The 23,508-nt window shown below is 45.1% G+C and overlaps 1 protein-coding gene across 1 annotated transcript in view; it reads left to right on the top strand.

Moving 5' to 3' along the window:
* ATG4A (autophagy related 4A cysteine peptidase) overlaps positions 1-23,508 on the top strand; it is a gene marked incomplete in the record, with an annotated part of 835,516 nt that overhangs the window by 214,097 nt on the left and 597,911 nt on the right. Inside the window, 1 exon segment of the mRNA XM_044057209.1 lies at positions 16,039-16,117. Within this exon segment, the coding sequence (XP_043913144.1) occupies positions 16,039-16,117 (79 nt within the window).

The raw sequence follows: 23,508 nt of genomic DNA, 5'->3' as shown, positions 1-23,508 counted from the left end.
GGTCTTTTGTCCATGTCTTTCCATGCTGACAGATATTGGATCCCCCTGGAGTGACACCAGAAACTAAGCCAATTATTAAAGTCACATATTGTTTAATCATTCTTGGTGAAGGTAAAATGCTGCTCAATCCAAGACTCGTACCTGACACATACTCTGAGAGATCCCATTATGCCTCATTTCATATAGTCCATTGAGGTGTGTCTCAGGTCATTTACACCCACATGGATTATTTTAAAATCATGCGGTTTGGTGGATGTTTGACAGACAAGCGTAAATGGGCCTGCCTTCGCTGAAGTTTGAACGTCGAGCTGGCACCTCGGTGTTCATGAAAATCTACTGCCATTCATTAGCGGACCGGAGTTCCACTGTGGCGACCCCTAACTGGGAAAAGCCGAAAGACAACAACAACAACATTGGTACTTGGGGTGCAGTAACTTGAGTGCATGCACAGTATTGAGGATCCTGGCTTCAAATAGGCAACAACCATTATCTTCTCCTTATGTAACCTGGTGAGTGGGGCATCTGTGTGTCGCACAGTGTAGTTCCCAATAGCAAGATTCTTAGGTAAAGTATATACTTGCTTTATGAACTTTGTCCTTGGTGAGACCGTTGGGTGTAGGCTTATCTGAGTTGTTTGGCGCTGCTTTTGGTGTATACTTTAGTGATTACCGAGGAACAGTGCTGTCATTAGGTGGCTTTGAAAGTATTTGTGATTTGTAAAGGTTACTTTTAGGTACCTCAGCATAAGACGTGTGTCTGTGTGTCAGCGTCAGTGATGTAGTGCTGGTACTCCTGACAACCTCGGTTGTATGCAAGATTTTTGCCTGCAAACAAATGTATTTACATCTGTCACGTACAGTGTTGTCTTCTTTAGTGTACTGTTAACACAGTATGCAAGTTAGTCGTTAATCTGTTAACAAGCAGTAATGCAAAACACTAATGATCCAAAAGTGTAGTCAATGTCTAAGATAAGACGTTTATTATCCTAGATATTTCCAGTAGGACAACAATACAACAGCAAAAAGGTACAGCACTACAACATTATTTAAACTCAACTGCTACAGTCATCAGTACATTGCAAATCTCGGGTACATCCAGAACAAGTACAGTTAGTAAGTTAACAGATTAAGAAACCATGATTTCATTGTGTGTTTTTTAATATAATGTATACATTTAACTGATGACTGCTGTTCCTAGGGTAAGTCATTCATGTTTCATCATCATCATCATCAACAATCCCCCTTTTTCCCATTTTCTACATGAGATTGGGGTGTCGTTCCAACTGTTACTATCGCTTGCTAGTCACTGCCACTCTCCTGCCTTCTTCAGCACTCATGCCTGACTCTCACAGGTTTTGTTTTACACAGTCCATCCACCTCTTTGCTGGACAATCTGGTTTCCTTTTGCTTTCTTCCTGTCTGTCCCAACCCATCTTCACCATGTTGTCTTCTGCTTTTCTGCACATGTGCTTGAACTAGCATAATCTCTTCTGTTTAACCTTTTCTGTAGTTGGAGCTACTTTGGCTTCTGCTCTTATATCCCCATTTCTTCATTTTCCCAGTGTGCATCCTACCACATATCTCAAGCACTTAATCTCCATCACCTCTAGCTTTCTCAACTGCTCTGCCTTTACTGCCCAGGTGTCTATACCATTCAGCAGTACTGTTTGCACCACTGTTTTGTACACCTTACTTTTCAGCTTCTTTTGCATTTTTCTGTCATGTACTACATCTGACACTGTGTCAGTTGGCTGCAGCCTCTCTGATTCTAGCTTTAACATCCTCATTCAGACTTCCCTTCTCCTTAACCACCCCTCTCAGATAGCTGTTAACTTGTTCCGCTGTTTCCATTTTATCTGAAATTCTCAGCTTCTTCTGAGCTCCATCATTTGTTGCCATTACAACTGTCTTATCTGTACTCCGTTTCATTCCATGTACCTTCAGTGTTGCATTCTATTCCCCTATCCTTTGCTGAATTTCTTTCTCAGTCTGCTTGTAATAGCACGTCATCTGCATACAGCAACACTGTTGATGTTCATCGTGTTTCACTGTTGCAGTCATTACTCTTGGGTTATCCTGCTGGCAGGCTACCCGCAGTCGGCCTGAATTCCAAAGTCCTGGTCCGGCGTCGGTTGCTGTCGCCTCTTCCCTGACATCAGTGCGCCAGGGGTATAAAAGATGCAGCCGACGCCATTTTCTTCAGTCTTTCTTGCCGCGTGGTGCCCGAAGCAAAAGCAGTTCGCAAGTGCCGGTCGGCCAACTCCGAGATTGTCGAAATCGAATTTCAGATCTGAAGTTTTCAATAAAGCTAAGTACCCCATTGGGGAAACTTTTCTTGCTCCAGACCGATGTCAGAAAAAGTTAACAATTGTGTTTCTTGTGAGAAGCAAATACCTCATAAGGATTTTCATTCTTACTGTATTCCTTGCCTAGGCCCTGACCACGACGTTGCTAGCTGTCAGTTTTGTGCTAGATTTAACCAACGCACTATTAAGCATCGGTACGATTTTGGCTTTCATTACTTTAATTATATAATGCCGTCGGAACAGCTGACGACCGGAGTTTATAAAAAGCGCAAGGAAAAGGACAAGCATTCGAGGTCCAAAACCGACGGTGAGGCCTCCACCGGACCAGTCTCTGGTTCTCAGTGAGGCACTTTCGCAGCCCCTGACGCCCGCTACCTCAGAGCCACAGGCCGCTTCCGACTCCCACGTGGAGACAACTAGGCCTGTGGATACTCAAGGTATTGGACACTTGGAAACTATTCCCTCAGATGGGTCCGGAGCCGCTGAGCAGGCATCGGCTTCTGAGGGTGTTTTCAGACCTACACAGTTATATGTCAAGCCAACCTCAGCTTCCAAGGCAAAGACTAAAACAGCTTTAAAGACAAAGAAACAAGTACAGCATTCTCTTGGACAGACTTCCATGCCTAAGAAAGAGATGCTTAAAATGGCCGAAGACCTAATTACTTTGATCAGGGGTTCCCATCCCCCTCCTGATAAGAGGCCTAGGCAAGACACAGAATATGATTCTTCTGATCAGGTTTCCATTTCCTCTGACTCCTCTTCAGAACAGGGATACTCTCTTCCTCCCTATGAGGATTCTGATGCTGAAGAATCTATTCCTTCAGCCTCTCCTCCTGAGGATTATTCTTTTGGGGAAACCCTACATACCATGAGGGAGCATTTTCACTGGGAGAGCCAAGATTACTCAGAATCTAAGAAAAGGCTCAGAGACTTTCTTTTACTGCCCTAGCACAGACCTCTTGCTATTCCACCTGTTCTAGACATTGCAGATGATGTATTTTCAGAGTCCGGCCTGTCTCCTGACTCTTTACCCCCCTGCACCTGTCAAGCCAGACAGATACTACAGGGTTCCAGATTCTCATAAATTTCTATATAAAAACCCTGCTGCTGACCCAGAAACTATATCTCAGGGTCCCAAAGGGATCGAGGCTTCCACTGCAAAAAACCCTGTCCCCTCTGATAGGGATTCTAGGGCACTGGGCAGATGAGGGAAAAAAGTTTACACTTCTGCTACCTTGGCTGTAAGGGCTTTAAATTGTCAGTTTCATATGTTTAAATATCAGCAATACTTAATGTCACTGCTGAAACAGAAAATGTTGACAAATTCTGAATGTTCTGAAAACAAGGAAATGCAGGATTTATTGCATGCAGCTGAACAAGTGGGAAAGCATACTTTGCAATGTGGTTTTGATTCACTGGAGGCCTCTTGCAGGGCCGCTGTTACAGGTTCTGTCATTAGAAGGCATGATTGGTTAAAGGAACAGAATCTGCCTGATCATGTTAAAGCAAAATTATTGTATGCTCCATTACAGCACGATACTTTGTTTGGTGTTAAGCCAGAAGAGGTGTTGAAAATGGAGGATAAAGCGAAATATATGCAGACAGTAAAGGACTTCTTACAGGTACAGCCACGCAGATTTAGCAGGAACTGGCCTTCTAAGAATTGGTCCTTTCCAGTGTCAGACAGGCCACAAAGAGGCAGATACAGACGCCCTAGAGGCAGACCCCATCCCCAAGGCTCATACAGGCCTAAACAATGAGGTACTTCTACCTCCAAAAGCGGAGAAGACAAATCACAGCCATATAGGAAACAGTCCCAATGACTTTCCTCTGCCAATGCCAAGCAATTATCTTTTGGCAGCACCCTTAGGGGGAAAGCTAGCACTTTTTTCACAAAATTGGCACATGATCACCCAGGATAAATGGGTCTTGAATATAGTCTCTCAGGGCTACTGGTTCCACTTTCACACCCTTCCAAAGACAAAAGGTATGCCAGACCTGCCACACAATCAATGGGCAGAGGCACAAAAGCAAGTTTCACCTCTCATGGACATGAGCGCTATTCAGCGAGTACCACAGCAAGAGCAGGGACAAGGATTTTACTCAAGACTTTTCTTGGTACCCAGAAAGGACAAAGCCTGGAGACCAACACTGGACCTGTCTATTCTAAACACTTTCCTGGACGTTCCAAAATTCAAAATGTTGGCTCTGCAGCAGCTTCTGCCCATGCCGGGCAAGAAGGCTTGACTTGTAACGTTGGACCTCAAAGAGGCATACTTGCATGTCCCAAACAGACAATCTTGCAGAAGATACCTCAGATTTATAGCTGGCTCAATGCCCTACCAATTCTCTGCACTGCCCTTTGGCTTATCTACTGTGCCCAGGGTCTTCACAAAATGCCTGGCACCAGTAATTGCATTTTGCAGACAAAGAGGGATTCAAATATATCCCTACTTGGACGACTGCCTTATTCAAGCAGAGAACAAAGACATTCTACTGAAGCATCTGGCATTTGTAAAAAGATTACTAATTTGCCTAGAGTACACAGTAAACTAAAAGAAATCCAAAACTAGTACCCTCTCAAGAGATAATATTCCTGGGTGCAAGCTTAAATACATCTGCCCAGATGGCTTATCTCACGCCAGACAAACAAAGGCAACTGACCTCTTACTTCGAAAAGATGGCAACAAAGACCCAGTTATCTGCAAGAAAAATTCTGCAGGCTTTGGGCTTCATGGCATCCTGCATTCTGCTAATTCCATATGCAAGACTGCATATGAGGAAGCTACAATGGTATCTAAAAAGTGTTTGGACTCAACATTGCCACAGCCTGGAAACATTAATTACCCTCATTTCCTGCCTAAAACAGGAGTTTCGATGGTGGGCACAGGCCTGTCACCACAACAAGGGACAGCCATTCACTTTACCCACAGCCAGGCAGACACTAACAGCAGATGCATCAGATTATGCCTGGGGGGCCCACATGGCAGGAAAATGTATTCAGGGCACATGGCCCACAAGCCAAATGCATCTTCATATCAATCGAAAAGAGATGCTAGCTGTACAGAATGCCCTGACCGCCTTCAAGGATCTACTCCATCCAGGACAACTGCAGATAAAGACGGACAATACTACAGTCATGTGGTACATAAACAAGCAAGGAGGCACACATTCCTACCCCCTCTGCAGACAAGCCATGACTTTGTGGAACACAGCATTGACTTCTCAAGTACACCTGCAAGCACAATTCCTGCTAGGAAAGACAAAAATACTCTGGCAGACGAACTAAGCAGAAACCTCATGGACCCTCAAGAGTGGAAACTAGATCCACAAGTCTTCAGCATGATAACAAGGAAATGGGGATGCCAAGACATAGATCTATTTGCCTCCCTTCACAACTGCCAACTACAGAGATTCTGCACAAGGACTTATCACAGACAAGCATGGAAAGTGGATGCTCTATCATTCAGCTGGAAAACCCTTACAGTATATGCCTTTCCTCCACTGCCTCTCCTTCCCAAGGTACTCCTAAAGGTCAGACAAGAGAAGCCAAAAATGATACTGATTGCCCCAGACTGGCCACGCCAGCACTGGTATCCAATCCTAAAGAGCTTGTCTCAAGGCCCAGCCTGGACAATACCTCAAATTCCTCATCTACTGACCCAACAAAACAATCAGATCTTGCACAGCCAACTCAGAACACTAAGTCTGGCTGCATGGCGGATAATATAACCCTTCAGAAGATGCATCTCTCTAAAGCAGATGTCCTTCAAGGGTGCATCTGCAGTCCTCACATATGGGTTGTCCTGCCTCAGGCAGCCCTTCGGTCTGCCGGATTCCAAAGTCTGGGTCCGGCCGCTGATGTCGCCTTCCCGGCGTCAGAGCGCCTGGGGTATAAAAGTATCAGCCGACGCCATCTTCCCCAGTCTTTCTTGCCGCGTGGTGCCCGAAGCAGAAGCAGTTCGCAAGTGCCGGTCGGCCAGCTCCTGTAACTTCAGCTACCAAAGACTTCAAAAAGCTAAGTACCCCGTTGGGGACTCTTTCTTGCCTCAGCCGATGTCAGATCAAACGCTTAAAGTTAATAATTGCTTGACTTGTGGGAAACAAATACCTCATAAGGATTTCCATTCCTACTGCCTCCCCTGCCTAGGCCCAGATCACGATGTCTCAGCCTGTACTGCCTGTGCCTCCTTTAATCGACGCACTCTTAGGCATCGGTCGGAGTTTGCAGAGGAATTTTTTGGGGCTAGTTTCTCTTATATTATGCCGTCGGAGACTCCGACTTCTCATTTAACCAAAAAACGGAAGGACAAGGAACGACACACGCGGACCGTGGTTTCGGCTGAAACCATGCCTAGGCCTACCGCGAGTGTCTCGGTTTCGGCCGAAACAGAGTCCTTGGTACTTCCGACCGCAGAAACCGCACAACCAACAACCTCGGCCCCGGAGGCCTCTTCTGAGTCGGTTATAGATTTTCCCTCGGAAATCGGTGTTCAGGAAACTACCGACACCATTCCCCTAGACAAAACTACACCAGCACGTGGAGCAGCCAGGCCCCCTGCATCCCATGTCCATAAAAGCATTCACTAGGGCTAAAGCTGCTAAACAACAAAAATCTCTGCCTCCCAAGACTATTCCTCAGGGATCCACTACAGGTTCACAGATATTAAGTCTGGCTGAGGACCTTATTTCCTTAATTAGGGGCTCTCAGCCTCACCCGGACAGGGGCTCTCAACCTCCTCTAGACAAAAGGCCCAGGGTTGAGCCCGTTGATCCACAGTCCTCTGATGAGGCCTCTGATGGCTCTGCTCTATCGGACTACCAGGAGGAGGCCTTTACAGCCTACGAGGATTCTGATGCAGAGGAATCTATCCCCTCTGCCTCCCCTCCTGAAGAGCTGTCCTTTGGGGAGACCCTTCACTCTGAGAGAGCATTTCCAATGGCAGGGCCAGGAATTCTCAGATTCCAGGAAGAGATTAAGGACTTTTCTTCATTTACCTCAGCATAGATCCTTGGCTATTCCTCCTGTTTTAAGTGTCATTGATGATGTGTATTTGGAGTCTAGCATTACCCCTGACACCCTTCCTCCGGCTCCTGTTAAACCCAATAGGTACTACAGGGTCCCGGACTCGCATCATTTCCTTTACAAGGCCCACTCTGCTGACCCAGAAACTATTTCCCAGGGTCCTAAAGGGGTTGCAGCTGCCACTGCTAAAAATCCACTCCCCTCTGAAAGGGAGTCCAGGGCTTTAGAGAGATGGGGTAAAAAAGTGTATCCTTCTTCCACTCTGTCTATGAGGGCTTTAAATTGTCAATTTCATATGATACAGTACCAAGAGTATTTGTTGGATGAATTGCAGAAAAAACTGTCTACACCTGAACCCCTAGATCGCAAGTCACTTCAGGATCTGGTACATAACTCACAACAGGTTAGCAACCATTTCTTGCAGTGTGGTTATGATGCATTGGAAGCTTCATGTAGTTCAGCAATGACAGGTGCAGTCATACGTAGACATGCTTGGCTGAAGGAACAATCTCTGCCAGATCATGGATATGTATCCAGCTAGACTAGCCCGGTTAACAAATGTAAAATAAATAAATAAATAATAAATAAATATTAAGGCTAAGCTTCTGGATGCTCCACTGGAAAAGCAAAAGTTATTTGGCTCCACTGCTCAGGAGGTGTTAAAGAAATTTGAGGAAAAGGCTAAATCTGTACAAACAGTCAAAGATTTCCTCCAGGTCCAACCACCAAGATTCAGCAGAAATTGGCCTTCTAAGAATTGGTCCTTTCCAGAAGAGAGATTTCAAAGAGGCAAGAACAGGCGTGCCAGAGGTAGAGGGCAAGCTAGAGGCTCCTACAGAGGACGTCAATGGCAGCCTCCTAACCAGAGAGGTAGTGCAGGACCAACAGCTGCTGCACAAGGACAGACTCAATGACTTCACCTTGACCCTGCCGACCAGGGCTCAATTAGAAGCACCTTTGGGTGGAAAGCTATCTTTATTCTCAAGAAATTGGCACAGTATTACAAGGGCCAAATGGACATTGCAAATAATAGACAAAGGATACAGGTTCCATTTCCATACATTACCAAAAAGAAAAGGAATGCCAAATCTGCCACCAAATCAAAGGGCAGAGGCTTTAGAACAAATTGCCAACCTATTGCAAATGAAAGCTATAGAAAAGGTTCCTCTCACAAAACAAGGCCAAGGATTTTATTCCAGACTATTCCTTGTCCCAAGAAAAGAAAAACAATGGAGGCCTATTCTCGACTTGTCCGCACTGAACACTTATCTCGTTGTGCCAAAATTCAAAATGCTGACCTTACAGCAACTCCTTCCCATGCTGGGCAAGGGGTCTTGGCTGGTAACTCTAGACCTCAAGGAGGCATACCTGCATGTCCCTATCAGACAAAGTTGCAGAAGACACCTCAGATTTCTTGCAGGTTCAGAGCATTATCAATTCTCAGCATTGCCCTTTGGCTTATCTACTGCGCCCAGAGTATTCACGAAATGCCTGGCATCAGTGATTGCACACTGCAGACTTCAGGGGATTCAAATATACCCGTATCTGGACGACTGCCTTATACAAGCGGACAGCCAACAAACCTTAGTAAAACATTTAAATTATGCCATCGGCCTGCTGCAGGCCTTGGGATACACAGTCCGCATTCACAAATCAAGACTTGTGCCATCCCAAAGAATAACTTTTCTGGGTGCGGAACTAGATACAACCACCCAAATGGCTTTTCTCACAGAAGAAAAACAAAGACAACTACCGGATTACTTCAAGAATCTGACAAAACAAACTCAGATGACTGCAAGGAAAATCCTGCAGGCCCTGGGTTACATGGCATCCTGCATTCTTCTGATTCCACAAGCAAGGCTGCATATGAGAAAGCTGCAATGGTACCCAAGGAGTTTATGGTCTCAGCACAATCACAGCTTAGAAGCTTTGATACCACTCATTCCATGCCTTCAAAAGGAATTTCTGTGGTGGGCCCAAGCAAGCCAGTCAAACAGGGGTCTGCCTTTCAGCAAACCAGTAACCAGCCAAACCATTACCTTGGATGCTTCAGACCATGGATGGGGAGAACATATGGAGGACAGATGCATCCAAGGACTATGGTCTCAGAAAGAATTGCGCATGCACATAAACCAAAAGGAAATGCTGGCAGTGATGCATGCAATCGAGGCCTTCAAGCACTTTCTACATCAAGGCCACCTGCTAATAAGGACAGACAATACCACGGTCATGTGGTACATAAACAAGCAAGGAGGTACTCATTCCTACCCTCTTTGCAGGCTAGCAATGAATCTGTGGGAACTTTCCCTAAAACTCAATATAGAGCTGCAATCCCAGTTTGTGCCAGGAAAAGACAATATACTGGTGGACACCCTAAGCAGAAACACCATGGATCCACACGAATGGATGCTGCACCCAGACATCTTCCTTCAGATAACACAATCATGGGGGAGGCCGGACATAGATCTTTTTGCCTCCCACCTCAATCATCAGTTGAAGAATTTCTGCTCAAGGACATACCACCCACAAGCATGGAAAGTGGACGCCCTCTCTTTCAGCTGGAATACTCTAACAGTGTATGCATTTCCACCTCTTCCACTAATGACCAAGGTCTTACTGAAAATCAGGACAGAGCAGCCAAAAGTGATTCTAATAGCCCCGGACTGGCCAAGGCAGCACTGGTACCCACTGTTACGGAGCATGTCACACAGGAAACCGTGGCCTCTACCACAATGGTCACTTCTTCTGACACAACACAATTACAAAACTCTGCAATCCAGCCTGAAAACCTCGCAGCTGACAGCCTGGAGAATACCTTGACTCCTCACCAGGAAAAGCTATACAAGAGAGTAAAGGATATCATCATGGAAGCTCGCAGACCTTCCACGAGAAAGGCATACTCAGCAAAATGGAAAAGATTCCACACTTGGAGCACCGCAAAGGGCCTAGATGCAACAGTGATGAGCATGGCACATATCCTGGAATACTTGGCAGAAATGCTCCACAATGGCCTTTCTTACTCTTCCATTAAAATTCATGCTTCATCAATTTCAGCAAAATACAATACTGATCCACCTGTCTTCTCTCATCCTCTCCTAAGGCAGTTTCTAAGAGGAATTAAAAACATCAATCCTCCAAGAAAACCACCAGTGCCTACATGGGACCTTAACTTCATGTTGGAAAAGTTGACTCTACCTCCCTTTGAACCAGCAGCATCTTCAGAGCTACAGTTCCTGTCTTGGAAGACTGCCTTCCTTCTGGCCATAACCTCAGCAAGAAGAGTATCTGAATTGCAGGCACTCATGGCAGTACAACCATTTCTTATTTTTCATCAGGACAGAGTCTCTTTGAGAACCAATCCTTCATTCATGCCAAAGGTGGTATCCAGGGTCTCATTGAACCAAGCTATTCACCTGCCTACCTTCTTTCCAAATCCACAAAACAAGGGGGAGAAACTTCTGCATACCCTGGACATTCACAGACAGTTGCGCTACTACTTGGACAGAACTAAGTCTTACAGAAAAACGGACCAGCTGTTGGTAGCATATGCTGCAGGTATTCAAGGAAAAGCAATTTCCAAACAGACTATTTCAAAATGGATAGGGAATTGCATTTGATTCTGCTACTCTTATCATGGAAAGACTGTGCCAGCTAACATCAGGCCTCATTCCACCAGAGCCACAGCCACCTCCACAGCCTTTTTAAGAGGGGTGGCTACCAAGGACATTTTAGAAGCTGCTACATGGAGCTCCGTGCATACATTTACCAAGCATTACAATTTGCCCTTATATTCCAGATCCAGAGCAGGCTTTGCTACGGCAGTCCTGCAGGGCATCTTAGCTACACCATCATTTTCTTAGATCCTTCCACCCCCAGCTTGGCTATGGTATTCTACCCATATGTGAAGACTGCAGATGCATCCTTGAAGGACGTAGTACAGTTTTGTACCTACCATAAATGTAGATGTCCGATAGGTATGCATCTGCAGTCAGTTTTACCCTCCCTCCCTCCTTCCCCTCTGTGGTATTTCTTGGGTACTTATCCCTCTTATAGCTAGCTGGGGTTATCTGTTATGGTGCATTTGTTTTATATTACTGTGCATGTTTGGAATTATTTGCATTTCTCCAAATTTAGCCTTCCTTAGAGGGCACCTGGCATCTGGGGCAAGAAAAACTGAGGAAGATGGCGTCGGCTGATACTTTTATACCCCAGGCGCTCTGACGTCAGGGAAAGGGCGACATCAGCCGACGCTGGACCCAGACTTTGGAATCCGGCCGACCGAAGGGCTGCCTGAGGCAGGACAACCCATATGTGAGGACTGCAGATGCATACCTATCGGACATCTACATTTATGGTAGGTACAAAACTGTACTTTATGGATGTTATTTTGGAGGCCAGGAGGCCCAGCACCATAAAATCTTGTGCAGAAAAATGGAAGAGATTCTGTGCTTGGAACCAGGCACAAGGAATTGACGCGCTTGTACCAAGTATTCCTCAGATTTTACAATACCTAACTGAGATGCTGGACAAAGGCCTATCCTTCTCATCAATTAAGATCCATGCCTCTGCCATTTCAGCTCATTACAATACGGACCCACTTATTTTTTCACATCCACTGCTAAGGCAGTACCTCAGAGGGGCCAAAAACATAAGACCTCCAAGGAGAACACCAGTACCTGCATGGGACCTCAATTTTGTCTTGAAAAAGCTCACACTGCCTCCTTTTGAGCCAGCCAATGCAGCTGAGATAAAATTCGTATCATGGAAAACATCTCTGCTCCTAGCAATAACTTCAGCAAGAAGAGTCTCAGAGTTACGGGCATTAATGGCTGTGGAACCTTTTATTATTTTCCATCCGGACAGGGTTTCTTTAAGGACAAACCCAACATTTATGCCTAAGGTAGTGTCCAGTGTGGCTCTTAACCAAACCATTCATTTGCCCACCTTTTATCCAAACCCACAGAGTAAAGGGGAGAGACTTCTGCATTCTTTGGACATACACAGACAGTTACACTTCTACTTGGACAAAACTAAAGCTTTCAGAAAGACTGAGCAACTTTTAGTGGCATATGCTGCAGGATCACAAGAAAAGACTATTTCAAAGCAGACAGTTTCAAAATGGATAGGCCACTGCATTAGTTTATGCTATTCACAACATGGCAAATCAGTGCCTAAGGGCATTAGGCTACATTCAACCAGAGCAGCCACTTCAGCAGCCTTCCTCAGAGGAGTACCAACCAAGGATATTTTGGAGGCTGCAACTTGGACTTCATTGCACACTTTTACAAAGCACTACCACTTACCTCTTTACTCTATATCCAGAGCAGGCTTTGCCACTGCAGTTCTGCAGGGTCTCATAGCCACTCCTAATTCTATTTAGGCCCAGCCACCCAACCTCAGCTTTGGAATTCAACCCAAGTGTAATGACTGCAACAGTGAAACACGATGAACATAGTACAGTTGTGTACCTACCATAAATGTAAATGTTCAAGTGTATTCACTGTTGCAGTCCAGGTTACCCTCCCACCACCCCCCTTTCACTGCTGGGATTTATCTGTACTTCTCTATTCTGTACAACCTGTGTGGTGTATTTGCTTGTACATGAAGGTAATGTTTATGTTAGAGCATGCTTTTTTATAAGCAGAATTTTTAGCCTACTCTTTTTGGGGCACCTGACATCCGGGGCAAGTAAAACTGAAGAAAATGGTGTTGGCTGCATCTTTTATACCCCTGGCATCAGGGAAGAGGCGACAGCAACTGACGCTGGACCAGGACTTTGGAATTCAGGCCGACTGCGGGTAGCCTGCCAGCAGGATAACCCAAGTGTAATGACTGCAACAGTGAATACACTCGAACATCTACATTTATGGTAGATGCACAACTGTACTATCTATCCCTTCCGACCTGTTGGCTAATGTATTTCATCACCAGTATGAGCAGCAGTGGGTTCAGAGCTGAATCCTGGTGCAAACCCACTCACACTGGGAACCCCTCTGTGAGACTGAACACTATTCGTACCTGAGTAATTGTGTCCTTCTACATATCTTGTACTCTTTCTACCAAGGTTTCTGGGACTTTGAACCACACAGGACTGCCCAAATCAGCTTTCTGGGGACCTGGTCATTTGCTTTCTCCAAGTCTAAGAATGCCCAGTTGGACCCTTTCCTCATCTCTATCTTGTTCTGTGCTATCTGTCTCACTGCAAACATTAGTTCAGTTGTTCTGCATCCTGATCTGAATCCAAACTCATCTCCCATCTTATTTTCTGCTGCTCTGCATATTAATCGGTCACCTTCTCCAGAATTTTCAACCATTGTGGCAGGAATTTGATACTTCTATTTAGAACTACTCACAGTTTTGAATGCCCTCTTTTTCTTGAATACTGGCACTAGTATGCTTATTCTCCAGTCATCTGAGATGCATCTTTTTCTCAATACCTCTATGATTATCCTTAGGAGCCATTTCTCCATTATTTCACCCAATATCTTTATCATATCTACTGTAACCTCATCTGAGTTTGCTGCTTTCCTCGACTTCATTTTCCATAGTGCTGTTCTTAATTCTGTTGTGGGCTCCTCATCTTCTTTCATTGTAGGCAGTGTATGGGGCAGTACATTTTCTGTAAGGTTTTCTTCATTCAGAAGCTGCTGGAAGTACTCCTCCTATCTGCCTTGGATGTCCTGTGGACTGGTGAGCATATTGTTGGTATCCTTTATGAAGGGTGTCTGACTACCTTCTTTATCTTTCTGTCTTTGCCTTGCAAACTGCTAGTTTCATTGTGCCATCTACTGACTTACTTTCCAGAAGCTGGTAAAGTGCCTCTGATGCCTTGTCTTTGCTATTGCAACTCCTTTGTTAGCTAACCAGTATGCCTTCCTAGCCTGGTCCATCTTTTCTATCTCCCACTTTTTCTTGCACTTCTTTTCTTTCTTTTGCTGACTTCTTGGACTTCTGCATTCCACCACCAGCTTTACTTAAGAGTATTATTTCCATACCTGGCTCAGCCACATATCTGTTCTGTAGTCCTCCCACATGCTGTTTTGAGGCACTGCCACTCTTCTTGAACTCTGTCTTATTTCCTCCTCTTCTTGAGGTGTTACAGCCCTGAGTAATTCTTTGAATTATTGTGCTTTCTCTCCAGTCATCCTCCAGGTCTGTAGGCCTGGTCTCTGTTGAACTTGGAGGTTGTGACAACCAGTGGTTTATGCTGTGGGCCAAGTGTTTCACCGGATTCAGTTTTGCAATCGCTGATTCTACCACAGTGTCCTTTCTTTATTAGGAAAAAGTCTATCCGAGTTGCATGTTTACCACTCTTGTATGTGATCTTGTGACTGACTGTGTTTTGTTGGCTACTGTCAAGTCATTTGCGGGACAAAAGTCTAGAATGGCCACTCCTTTATTCCTTTTGTTCCACCCACTTGGACCCAGGCAGTCCTCATATCCTGTTCTGTCTGTCTGGATATGTGCATTCAAGTCACCCATTTTATCAACACCAATTCATGTTGTCCTGCTTTATCTATTGGGCCCTGCAACTGCTGTCTGAAAGCAATCTTTTCTTCACTGTCACAACCCTGCTGTGAGGCATAGGCTGAAATTATGGATGCTGGAGTCTGATTGCAGTGATTCTGTCAGTAATTCTGATGACATCCTTCACTGTCTTCTGAAGCTTCTCCCTCAGCAGAACTCCCACACACACAATTTTTAGCCTGTCCTTCTCCTGGCTAATAGACTCTGTATCCCAAGCCAAGTGACTTTGTTGAACCAACCTTCCATCTTGTCTCCTGAATACATAGGATGTCCAGCCTTCTCATTAACATCATGTCATCCATTTCTAAGCTGCATCCTGTCAGTGAACCTACATTGAGTGTAGCAATTTTTAGTTCATGTTAGCAGGTTAATTGGTTGTATGTCCAGCTTTTGCTGAACAGAACTATCCTATGTAACCCAAGCTGGGCAACTGGACACCAGCCGGCCAGTAGCTTACTGGTCCCAGGCTGCTGGGCTTTATGGTGGGCACACACTGGCCAATAAGGGCACATACACCCCTCCAACCATTAGCTTCGGTCTCTGACGTAGGTCGGAGTAAGCCGGGTTGTCAACCCACTTATCACGGCAAATACCCATGCCTGTTTAGTGACATTAGTCAACATGACTGAATCACCTAGAGCCATATTTTACACCAAGTGGCTAGCTCTGCAATGGCATGTAGTCTATGATCCGTGTTATCCTGTCATGTGGATACTGTGGACCACAGTAGAAGCCCAAAGTGGTTACAATTTTTCCCCCCGTAGGGCACCATGTAAAGTCTATGGTATAGCCCACAACCACATTCTTTGGTGAATTTGAGATGGAAACACTCAAAATGTTTTTCAGAGGTTGGAGGAGCCCCACAGAGGCACAGAGAGATAATGCAAACTCTAAACAGGCATTGGCCAGAGGTCAGGATCAAACCTTGTGTTTTGGAGGTAGATAACCTTAATCATTATGGCAGCTGGTCATTTTTATGACTGCAGTAAATACTTAAATATGAAAAAAAGATGCTTCTTTATTTACATATTTAACTGGTAGTTGTATGTGGTGAGCTCCGCAGAGACTTTAGAGAATGCTTTAGTGCATTTACTGTTTTGTTATTGGAAATGTTTGGTCTGCATTTTCAGGCTTGCTTTCTTTCACTTGTCATATTTTTTTTGTTTGTTTTGTTTTAAAGGAGTGTTTCAAAATGCCACAGTCTTTGGGTGTTTTAGGAGGAAAGCCTAACAATGCATACTATTTCATAGGATTTGTTGGTAAGAAATTCTATTTTTATGCACGGGATATCGTTTTTATTTAACAGTAACTGTTTGCATTTTATGCTAATTTATTACTTTGTTTACATTTTAGTAATTTGTAAAATGCTTGCTGGTTTTGAGTTTATGTGAAAGTAAGTTGATACTTTCACTTAACTCCTGCTTAAGTAATTAATTATTTTGACATTATTCTGTGCTAGTACACATTGTGATGCAGTTTCAGTGTTGTTCTAGTGCAGCCGTTAATTAAGACAATTACTGCATGTGACTGAAGCCAACATTCTGATTGGATTGTAATGCAAACTCAGAGGACTACGATTGCTTCACTGACCTTCACTGACCATGACCAGTTTTGGGAGCATAGTCTGAGAAGTGAATTTACATATCTGGAACATAATAGCAAATTGATGTTATAATCTATGACCCAATTATAATGTTTTTACCCCATGGAACTCCTGGTTAAATTGCAAGTCAAAGAGAGGTGTATGCTGCCTTAACATGATGAGACTGTTGAAAGAGGCAGCACCACATTTGGAACTAGTAGCGTATACATATTCCACCTTATCTTTCATACAGTAGATTGTAACTGTTGATATTATGTAGTCCTATCTCACCTGCATTATTACATGTGGGTTCGGAGCTGATCCTCTGCTCCGACTCAGCCGCTTAGAAAGCCTGAAAAGTTCTGATTGGCTCGTGGCTAATAGGTATCCCATGATGCATGTGCACATTCCCCAGATCTCATTTGCCGCTTCTTCATTCGGAAGCTTCTTTTGGTTGGCCGTGGCTAAGTGATTTAGTTCTTTATTATTCTGCTTGTTAGAAGTTTTTAACTTCAAGTGAAGTGCTTTTCTTATTGCTGTTAGCCTTATTGTGATAACCGATTTTGTCAATTTAACCAGACTTGAGTTTTTCCTGGATTTGACTTTTTCTGCTATAAAATTTGGGCCCGTTGGCCATTTTTGTGTGTTCCCATAAGTGTGTGCATTTGACTAAACTGTTTTACTTTGAGGTATTAGTCTGTTCCCCTTTCCTTTACACTAGGTTCGTTTAAGTTAGAGAACCTAGTAAAACTTTCCTTGGTTTTTTGTTCTGAGAAATAGGGCTAGATCTGTTTAAGTTAGAGGATCTAGTTCCTCTCTTGTTGAGTGAGTGTGTTGTTTTTTTCTCTTCAATCGCCTATTGAGACTGCCATTATGTCTAAAGAACATAAAGAGCATAAACAGGATTTAAAAAGTGTACTAAAATGCTCTCAAAAAATGTCCATCACTGATGGACATAGCATCTGTGTGTACTGTTTAGGGGTCATACATCTTCAAGAGACTTGTCTTTTGCCATTCCTTTAGTCCTAGAGTGCTCCAGAAATGGAAGAATAAGTTGATTCTAAAAGGATTGTTAAAACCTTCTTTCGAGGAAGACCTAGCCAGTTCGTCCTGCTCTGCTAGGTCACATTCTTCCAGTAAAGATAAGGGCAAGACCTCCAAAAGGCATTCTCCAGCCTCAACGTCTGTCTCTGAACCTCCACAGTAGTTACCTAAATCGGAGATGGTCTCTGTCGCTTCGGCTCCACTGGCCTCGGAGCCGATCGAGATTCTGAACACTGACATTGCAGTGTCGGCACCCAGTGCTTCGGTGCTGATCACTAGCAGTCCTCTTCGGAGCCAGTCTACAGACATTCCACTGGTCTAAAATCACCTATATTACAGACAGCGAGGTCTCCAACACTGTCCTCCAGATCCTCCAGGAGCTTTTCTGAAGAAGACATCGAGAGAGTGGTGCTCAGACTCCTTAAGTCGTCGGCCTTGCCAAAATTTTTATCGGCTCCGACCACTTCTGTCTCAGAGCCTACTCCTGTTACCGACCCTGCTCTTTTTCCTTCTCCAACCCAAATTGGGCCTTTGGAGCCAATGCTGTCGGTACTGACTATAGTGGTGTCCTCGGCTCCAGCACTCCGGGTGGTTGTCTCAGAGCCGAGCCCCACTCCGACACTGTCGGCACCATCCGAAGTGTCTAGGGTCCAAAGCTCTTCAGTCGGGCCTGATGGGGACACTTGGAACTGAACCTCTTCGGTGCCGAGTCTTCCTCTTGGTGCATTGGCCCGAGTGAGCTGGGACCCTACATTGTTCTCGGAGCCGATTCCTTTGGGGCCATCGGCACTTATGCTCTCCTCGAAGCCGGGGCGTCGTTCAGAGCCGGAGGAATCGGTTTTCGTGAAGATGAGCATGTTGGATAGTTCATCCGTACCACGTAGGAGTACTGATGCTATACTCCCTCAAGCGCCGACTATGGTCTCAGCATCCTCTCTTCCCCGGGGATGGTAGAGACTCACAGCCTCAAGACCCCTGTTTGGGTGGTCCCCGATCTTCCGAGACCTCCCCAGAAGACCCCACTTAGGAGCCCCATCGGAAGAGATCATGTAAGAGGAAGCATGTAGACTCCCCTGATGAGTCTGACACTGACCTCGATGAGTCGGAGGGATCCCCTAAGTCGTCCTCTGAAGATGTCTCTTTTGCAGACATTTTGGAGATCCTCAGGCAGAGAGGTGGCTGGCCCACCTTTACCCCTTCCGATGAGGAGTCAGTGTACCTGAAGGCTTTTGGGTCTCAACCCTCAGCTTCATGGGTGTTTCCTCCATTTGATGAATTGCTAGATCTCGTGAGTCAAAAGGCATGGCAGATTCCCAATGCCATGGAACCGGTCCTCCAGGAGGCTGAATAAATTTCTCTCCTCCCCTAAGGACAAAGAGTTTTTATCTAAGGGTTTACCTGTTGATGCTATGGTGGTGGCAGCGGCCACTAAGAAGGAGCTAGCAGAGACACCTAATAAGGAATCCCAAACGATGGATAGGTACGGGAAGCGTATCTTCTCTTCAGTGGCTTTTACACTCCCGATTGCTGAACTATCTATCACATTTTACGAGACTTCAGAGAGATCTCCTAAAGGAGTTAGGAGATACTCGTCAGGGTACATCGACTGAAGCATTTCCATCTACAGTGTCAGCTCAGTTGGCTACCCTCACATCTATTGTTAACTCCTCCATGCGGCTGATCTCATATGCAGCTGATGGTGCGAATAGGGCGGCGGGTTCAGGAGTCTCATTAAGGAGATATTCCTGGATGCGTCTATGCAACTTTGCTGAGCCTTTCAAGTCTACATTCACCAATGCTGCCGTGGACGGATCCTCTCTTTTTGTACCCAAGGTGAAAGATACCCTCACCAGGTGTGAATAGGAAGGAAAGACTCTCTCTACCATGGGAGTCCATTTTACCGTTCCTTCTAGACCTTACCCTAAAGGTCAGAAGAGTGGCAAAATGTGGTTCAAGAAATCACAGGGACCTTTCCAGGACACATAAGGTGATTCCTCCTTCAGAGGCAGGGGAGGAGGAAATAATGGTAGACGTCGCCCTAGAGGCAGGGGAGGCCCACATAATCAGGGAGGTCACGATTCCTTTCGTGACCGTCCCTATCAGCGTTCCTGCTGTGGAACCAGACTGTGTGTCTCTGGAGCTGGTCGGAGGTCACCTGTCCTTGTACCCAGAAGCCTGGCTAAATCTCACTAGAGACAAGTGGGTACATGACATCATTACCAAAGGTTACTCTATACCCTTTTCCCATCCACCACGCCCTCCCAAAAGAATCCCAGATGTATCACCCAATCAACAGGGATCAAGCGGCTGTAGAGATAGAAAAGCTGCTATTAAACAGAGTCATCCAAAAGGTCCCAACAGACCAGACTGGATTCGGAACATACTCCAGGTTCTTTTTAGTCCCAAAAAGAACAGGGGACTGGAGACCCATCCTAGACCTCAGCAGGTTAAATGAGCATGTAAAGAAGTCCAAGTTCTGAATGGTCACTCTACAATCCATACTCCCCTTGTTGGGGAGAGACAGCTGGATGTGCTCAATAGATCTCCAGGATGCCTACTACCACATGATGGACAAAGCATCAAGGAGCTACCTACCTTTCTGGCTGGGAGCCAATCATTACCAGTTTCGGGCGCTGCCCTTTGCTCTCACCACAGCCCCCTGGGTGTTCACCAAGTGCATGGCAGTAGTCACAGCTCATTTGCGGCATCAGGGAATCCAAGTCTTTCCATACCTGGACTATTGGCACCTGACCGCCACCACCAGGCATCGCCTAATTCAGTCGAGAGGTTCCACAATCAAGCTCTGTTCCCAGTTGGGAATCTCAATAAACTGGGAAAAATCCTCTTTTTTGCCCAGTCTATAACTTTTATAGGAGCAAACATAGAAATGGTCAACATGACATCCAGACTGCCTACAGACAGAATACAGAATCTTGTGCAATAAATTTACAGAATACTTCCCCTTCAAAGAGTCAAACCAAAGGTGGTGTTGCAGCTTCTCGGGACTATGGCGTCAACCATAACCTTGGTACCTTTAGCAAGACTACATATGAGAATACTCCAATGGCTCCTGTCATCCCAGTGGTAGTTTCAACAGTTGCTTCTACATCATCAGATCCTGATTGCAGATTCTTGCAAAAAGGATCTATGCTGGTGGATTCAACCAGGTCATCTTACCACAGGGACTCCCATTTGTACCGCACCAACCCATTGCCACTGTGACCACGGATGCCTCTCACATAGGGTGGGGGGGGGTCATTATCTTGGCAGGACTGTCCGAGGCACATGGCAAGAGCAGGAGGCCCATCTGCATATCAGTGTCCTAGAGATGAGGATGGTGCTTCTAGCATTGCAAGCACTTCACGACTTTCTCTCTCTAGGGACGATAGCTATCCAGACCGACAACATGTCGGTTGTCTGGTATCTAAACAAACAAGGGGGAACCAGATCATACCCCTTATGTCGAGAGGCCATGCGCGTTTGGGATTGGGCGATTTCTTCCCAACGCTTTCTAATTGCAACGCACATCCCAGGGGCTTCCAGTGTAAATGCGGACAAGGCTAAGCAGGGCAATTTTGTTACCTCACGAATGGTCCTTGAACCAGAAAATAGCCAGTATGATCTTTCACAAGTGGGGACAACCCTGCTGCGACCTCTTTGCCAGTCCCATCAACACCAAATGCAGCACCTTTTTCCCTCTCATCCTCCTTCCAGGGGAATCTCCAAGAGATGCACTAGTCCACGATTGGCCCCCCGGGACTCCTTTATGCTTTTCCACTCATCCCCAAAGTCATACAGAAAGCAATGCTGTTGGGAAGCAAGATGATCCTCATCACCCCTTACTGGCCTCGTCAGATTTGGTTCCCTTTTCTCGAGCCTCACCTGTTGGACTGCCCATGGATGCTGGACCCAGTGCTAGACCTCCTGACACACATGTCAGGTTTTCTTCACCCCAGTCTCCACACACTCAGACTGACAGCATGGCTGCTCCAGTTCCATCACTAGTCAGGCTTCATGATTTGTCTCCAGCTGTAACTCATATTATTACCTCTTCTCACAAGCCTTCGACCAGAAAATTGTATCATAGTAAATGGAAGAGATTTTCCATATAGGCACACAATAGAGAAGTTGATCCATTTACAGCTCCCATTACTATTGTTCTAGAGTTTCTTTCTGAACTCTTTCACCAAGGTTCAGCGGCTGCTACACTCCGAGTTCAACTAGCAGCAATATCTAATTTTCATGTGGGGATTAATGATTCCCATCTTATGTCTCACAAACTGTGCAAATCCTTTCTTAAGGGTTCCATGATGTTAAGACCTCCTGTGCAAGACCCCATTCCTCCTTGGGATCTGAATCTAGTTCTGTCTAGACTTACTCTGCCACCCTTTGAACCAGACCATAGTTGTCAGTTGACGTTTCTGTCTTGGAAGACTCTTTTTCCGGTAGCAATAACCTCAGCCAGGCGAGTTTCTGAATTACAGGCTCTGTTTGTTAAACCTCCATACTTAATTTTTCACAAAGATAGGAATCTCTCCGGACCAACCCTTCTTTTATTCCTAAAGTCTGTTCTCAATTTCATTTAAACCAAACAATTGAATTGCCGGCGTTCTTCCCTAGTCACTCCAATAAAGCAGTGTATACATTCCACCAATTGGATGTACACAGGCAGTAACTACGTTTCTATATCCACCGGACCAAAGAATTTAGAAAATCAGAAGAGCTGTTTATTTCCTTTGCTGAGGCGATAATGGGATTGCCAGTTTCCAAGGTTACACTTTCGAACTGGATCTCTACTTGTATTTCCTTTATTTACAGTTCTCAAGGAAAGGCGTTGCCCTTTAAAGTCAAAGCGCATTCCACCAGGCCCTTCTCTACTTCTGCTGCTTTCCAAGCCAGGACACCTATTGATAGTATTTGTGCAGGAGCAACATGGGCTACCCCTCATACCTTCATTTCCCAATATAAATTGGATTTAACTTCCAGGGGTAGAGCTTTGTTTGGTTCCATGGTACTCAGGAGTATCTTCCAGTGAGCCACCCATTCAAGATGCTAGGGACGCTGTCCCACATGAAATAATGGAGGCGAGATAGGACTACATAACATAAAGAAGTTATGTACTCACCATAATGTTCCATGTATGTAGTCCATCTCGCCGAACATTATTACGAACCCACCCACCAGGCCCCTTCCTGGAGGATCTGGATTCAGTTTTTTCCCTTTCTACAGTGGTTTTTGCCATAGGGGCTCCTTTTATTACAGTTTATTCTTCTGGACCTTTGTTCCTTTTTCATGTCTGATTCTGGTAGACTAGTAGCAAACAAGATCTGGGGAATGTGCGCATGCATCATGGGATAACTATTAGCCACGAGCCAATCAGAAGTTTTCAGGCTTTCTAAGCGGCCGAGTCGGAGCCGAGGATCGGCTCCGAACCTACATGTAATAATGTTCGGCGAGATGGACTACATACATGGAACGTTATGGTGAGTACATAACTTCTTTTTTTTGGTACTATTTACAGGTGGATATAGTGAGGACCAGTTGAGGAGCAGTATATTGTGCTGTGCAGGTTTGTTCCCTACCACGCCTCACTGATCTAACTGTATTTTTTTTTTTTTTTTTTTAGTGTATTATTTTTGTAGCCATTTGTTTGGGAGCATGACCATTGCTGAACATTGTCATTGAGGTTTATAAATGAACAAGTGCATTTATTGGCTATGAAGAGGATGGTGTCTTTACTTGCTTTCTAAGCATAGTAAGGGCTGTTTGTTTTATAACAAAATACAGACATCATTTGTGTGCATGCCGAGTTGTCATTAGGAACTAACAGATCCACTGCCATAAAACCAAATATCTTAAAATAATTTTATGTAGCATGCATTTTGTGACTGTTGCATCTGGGTTCTATGTCCGCTGTTAGCATCCTAACACACTTCAGAACTGAAGTCTGCATGCTAAAGTTGGTGACATATGGATGGGATGAGGAGTGCTCATCTAAAGCCAGGCTTTCCCTGAGGTGTATAG

Source organism: Protopterus annectens, chromosome 15.part0 (assembly GCF_019279795.1).
Source record: "Protopterus annectens isolate FY-2018-M chromosome 15.part0, PAN1.0, whole genome shotgun sequence".
Lineage (NCBI taxonomy): Eukaryota > Metazoa > Chordata > Ceratodontiformes > Protopteridae > Protopterus > Protopterus annectens.
This window is presented reverse-complemented; position numbering and strand designations above follow the sequence as displayed.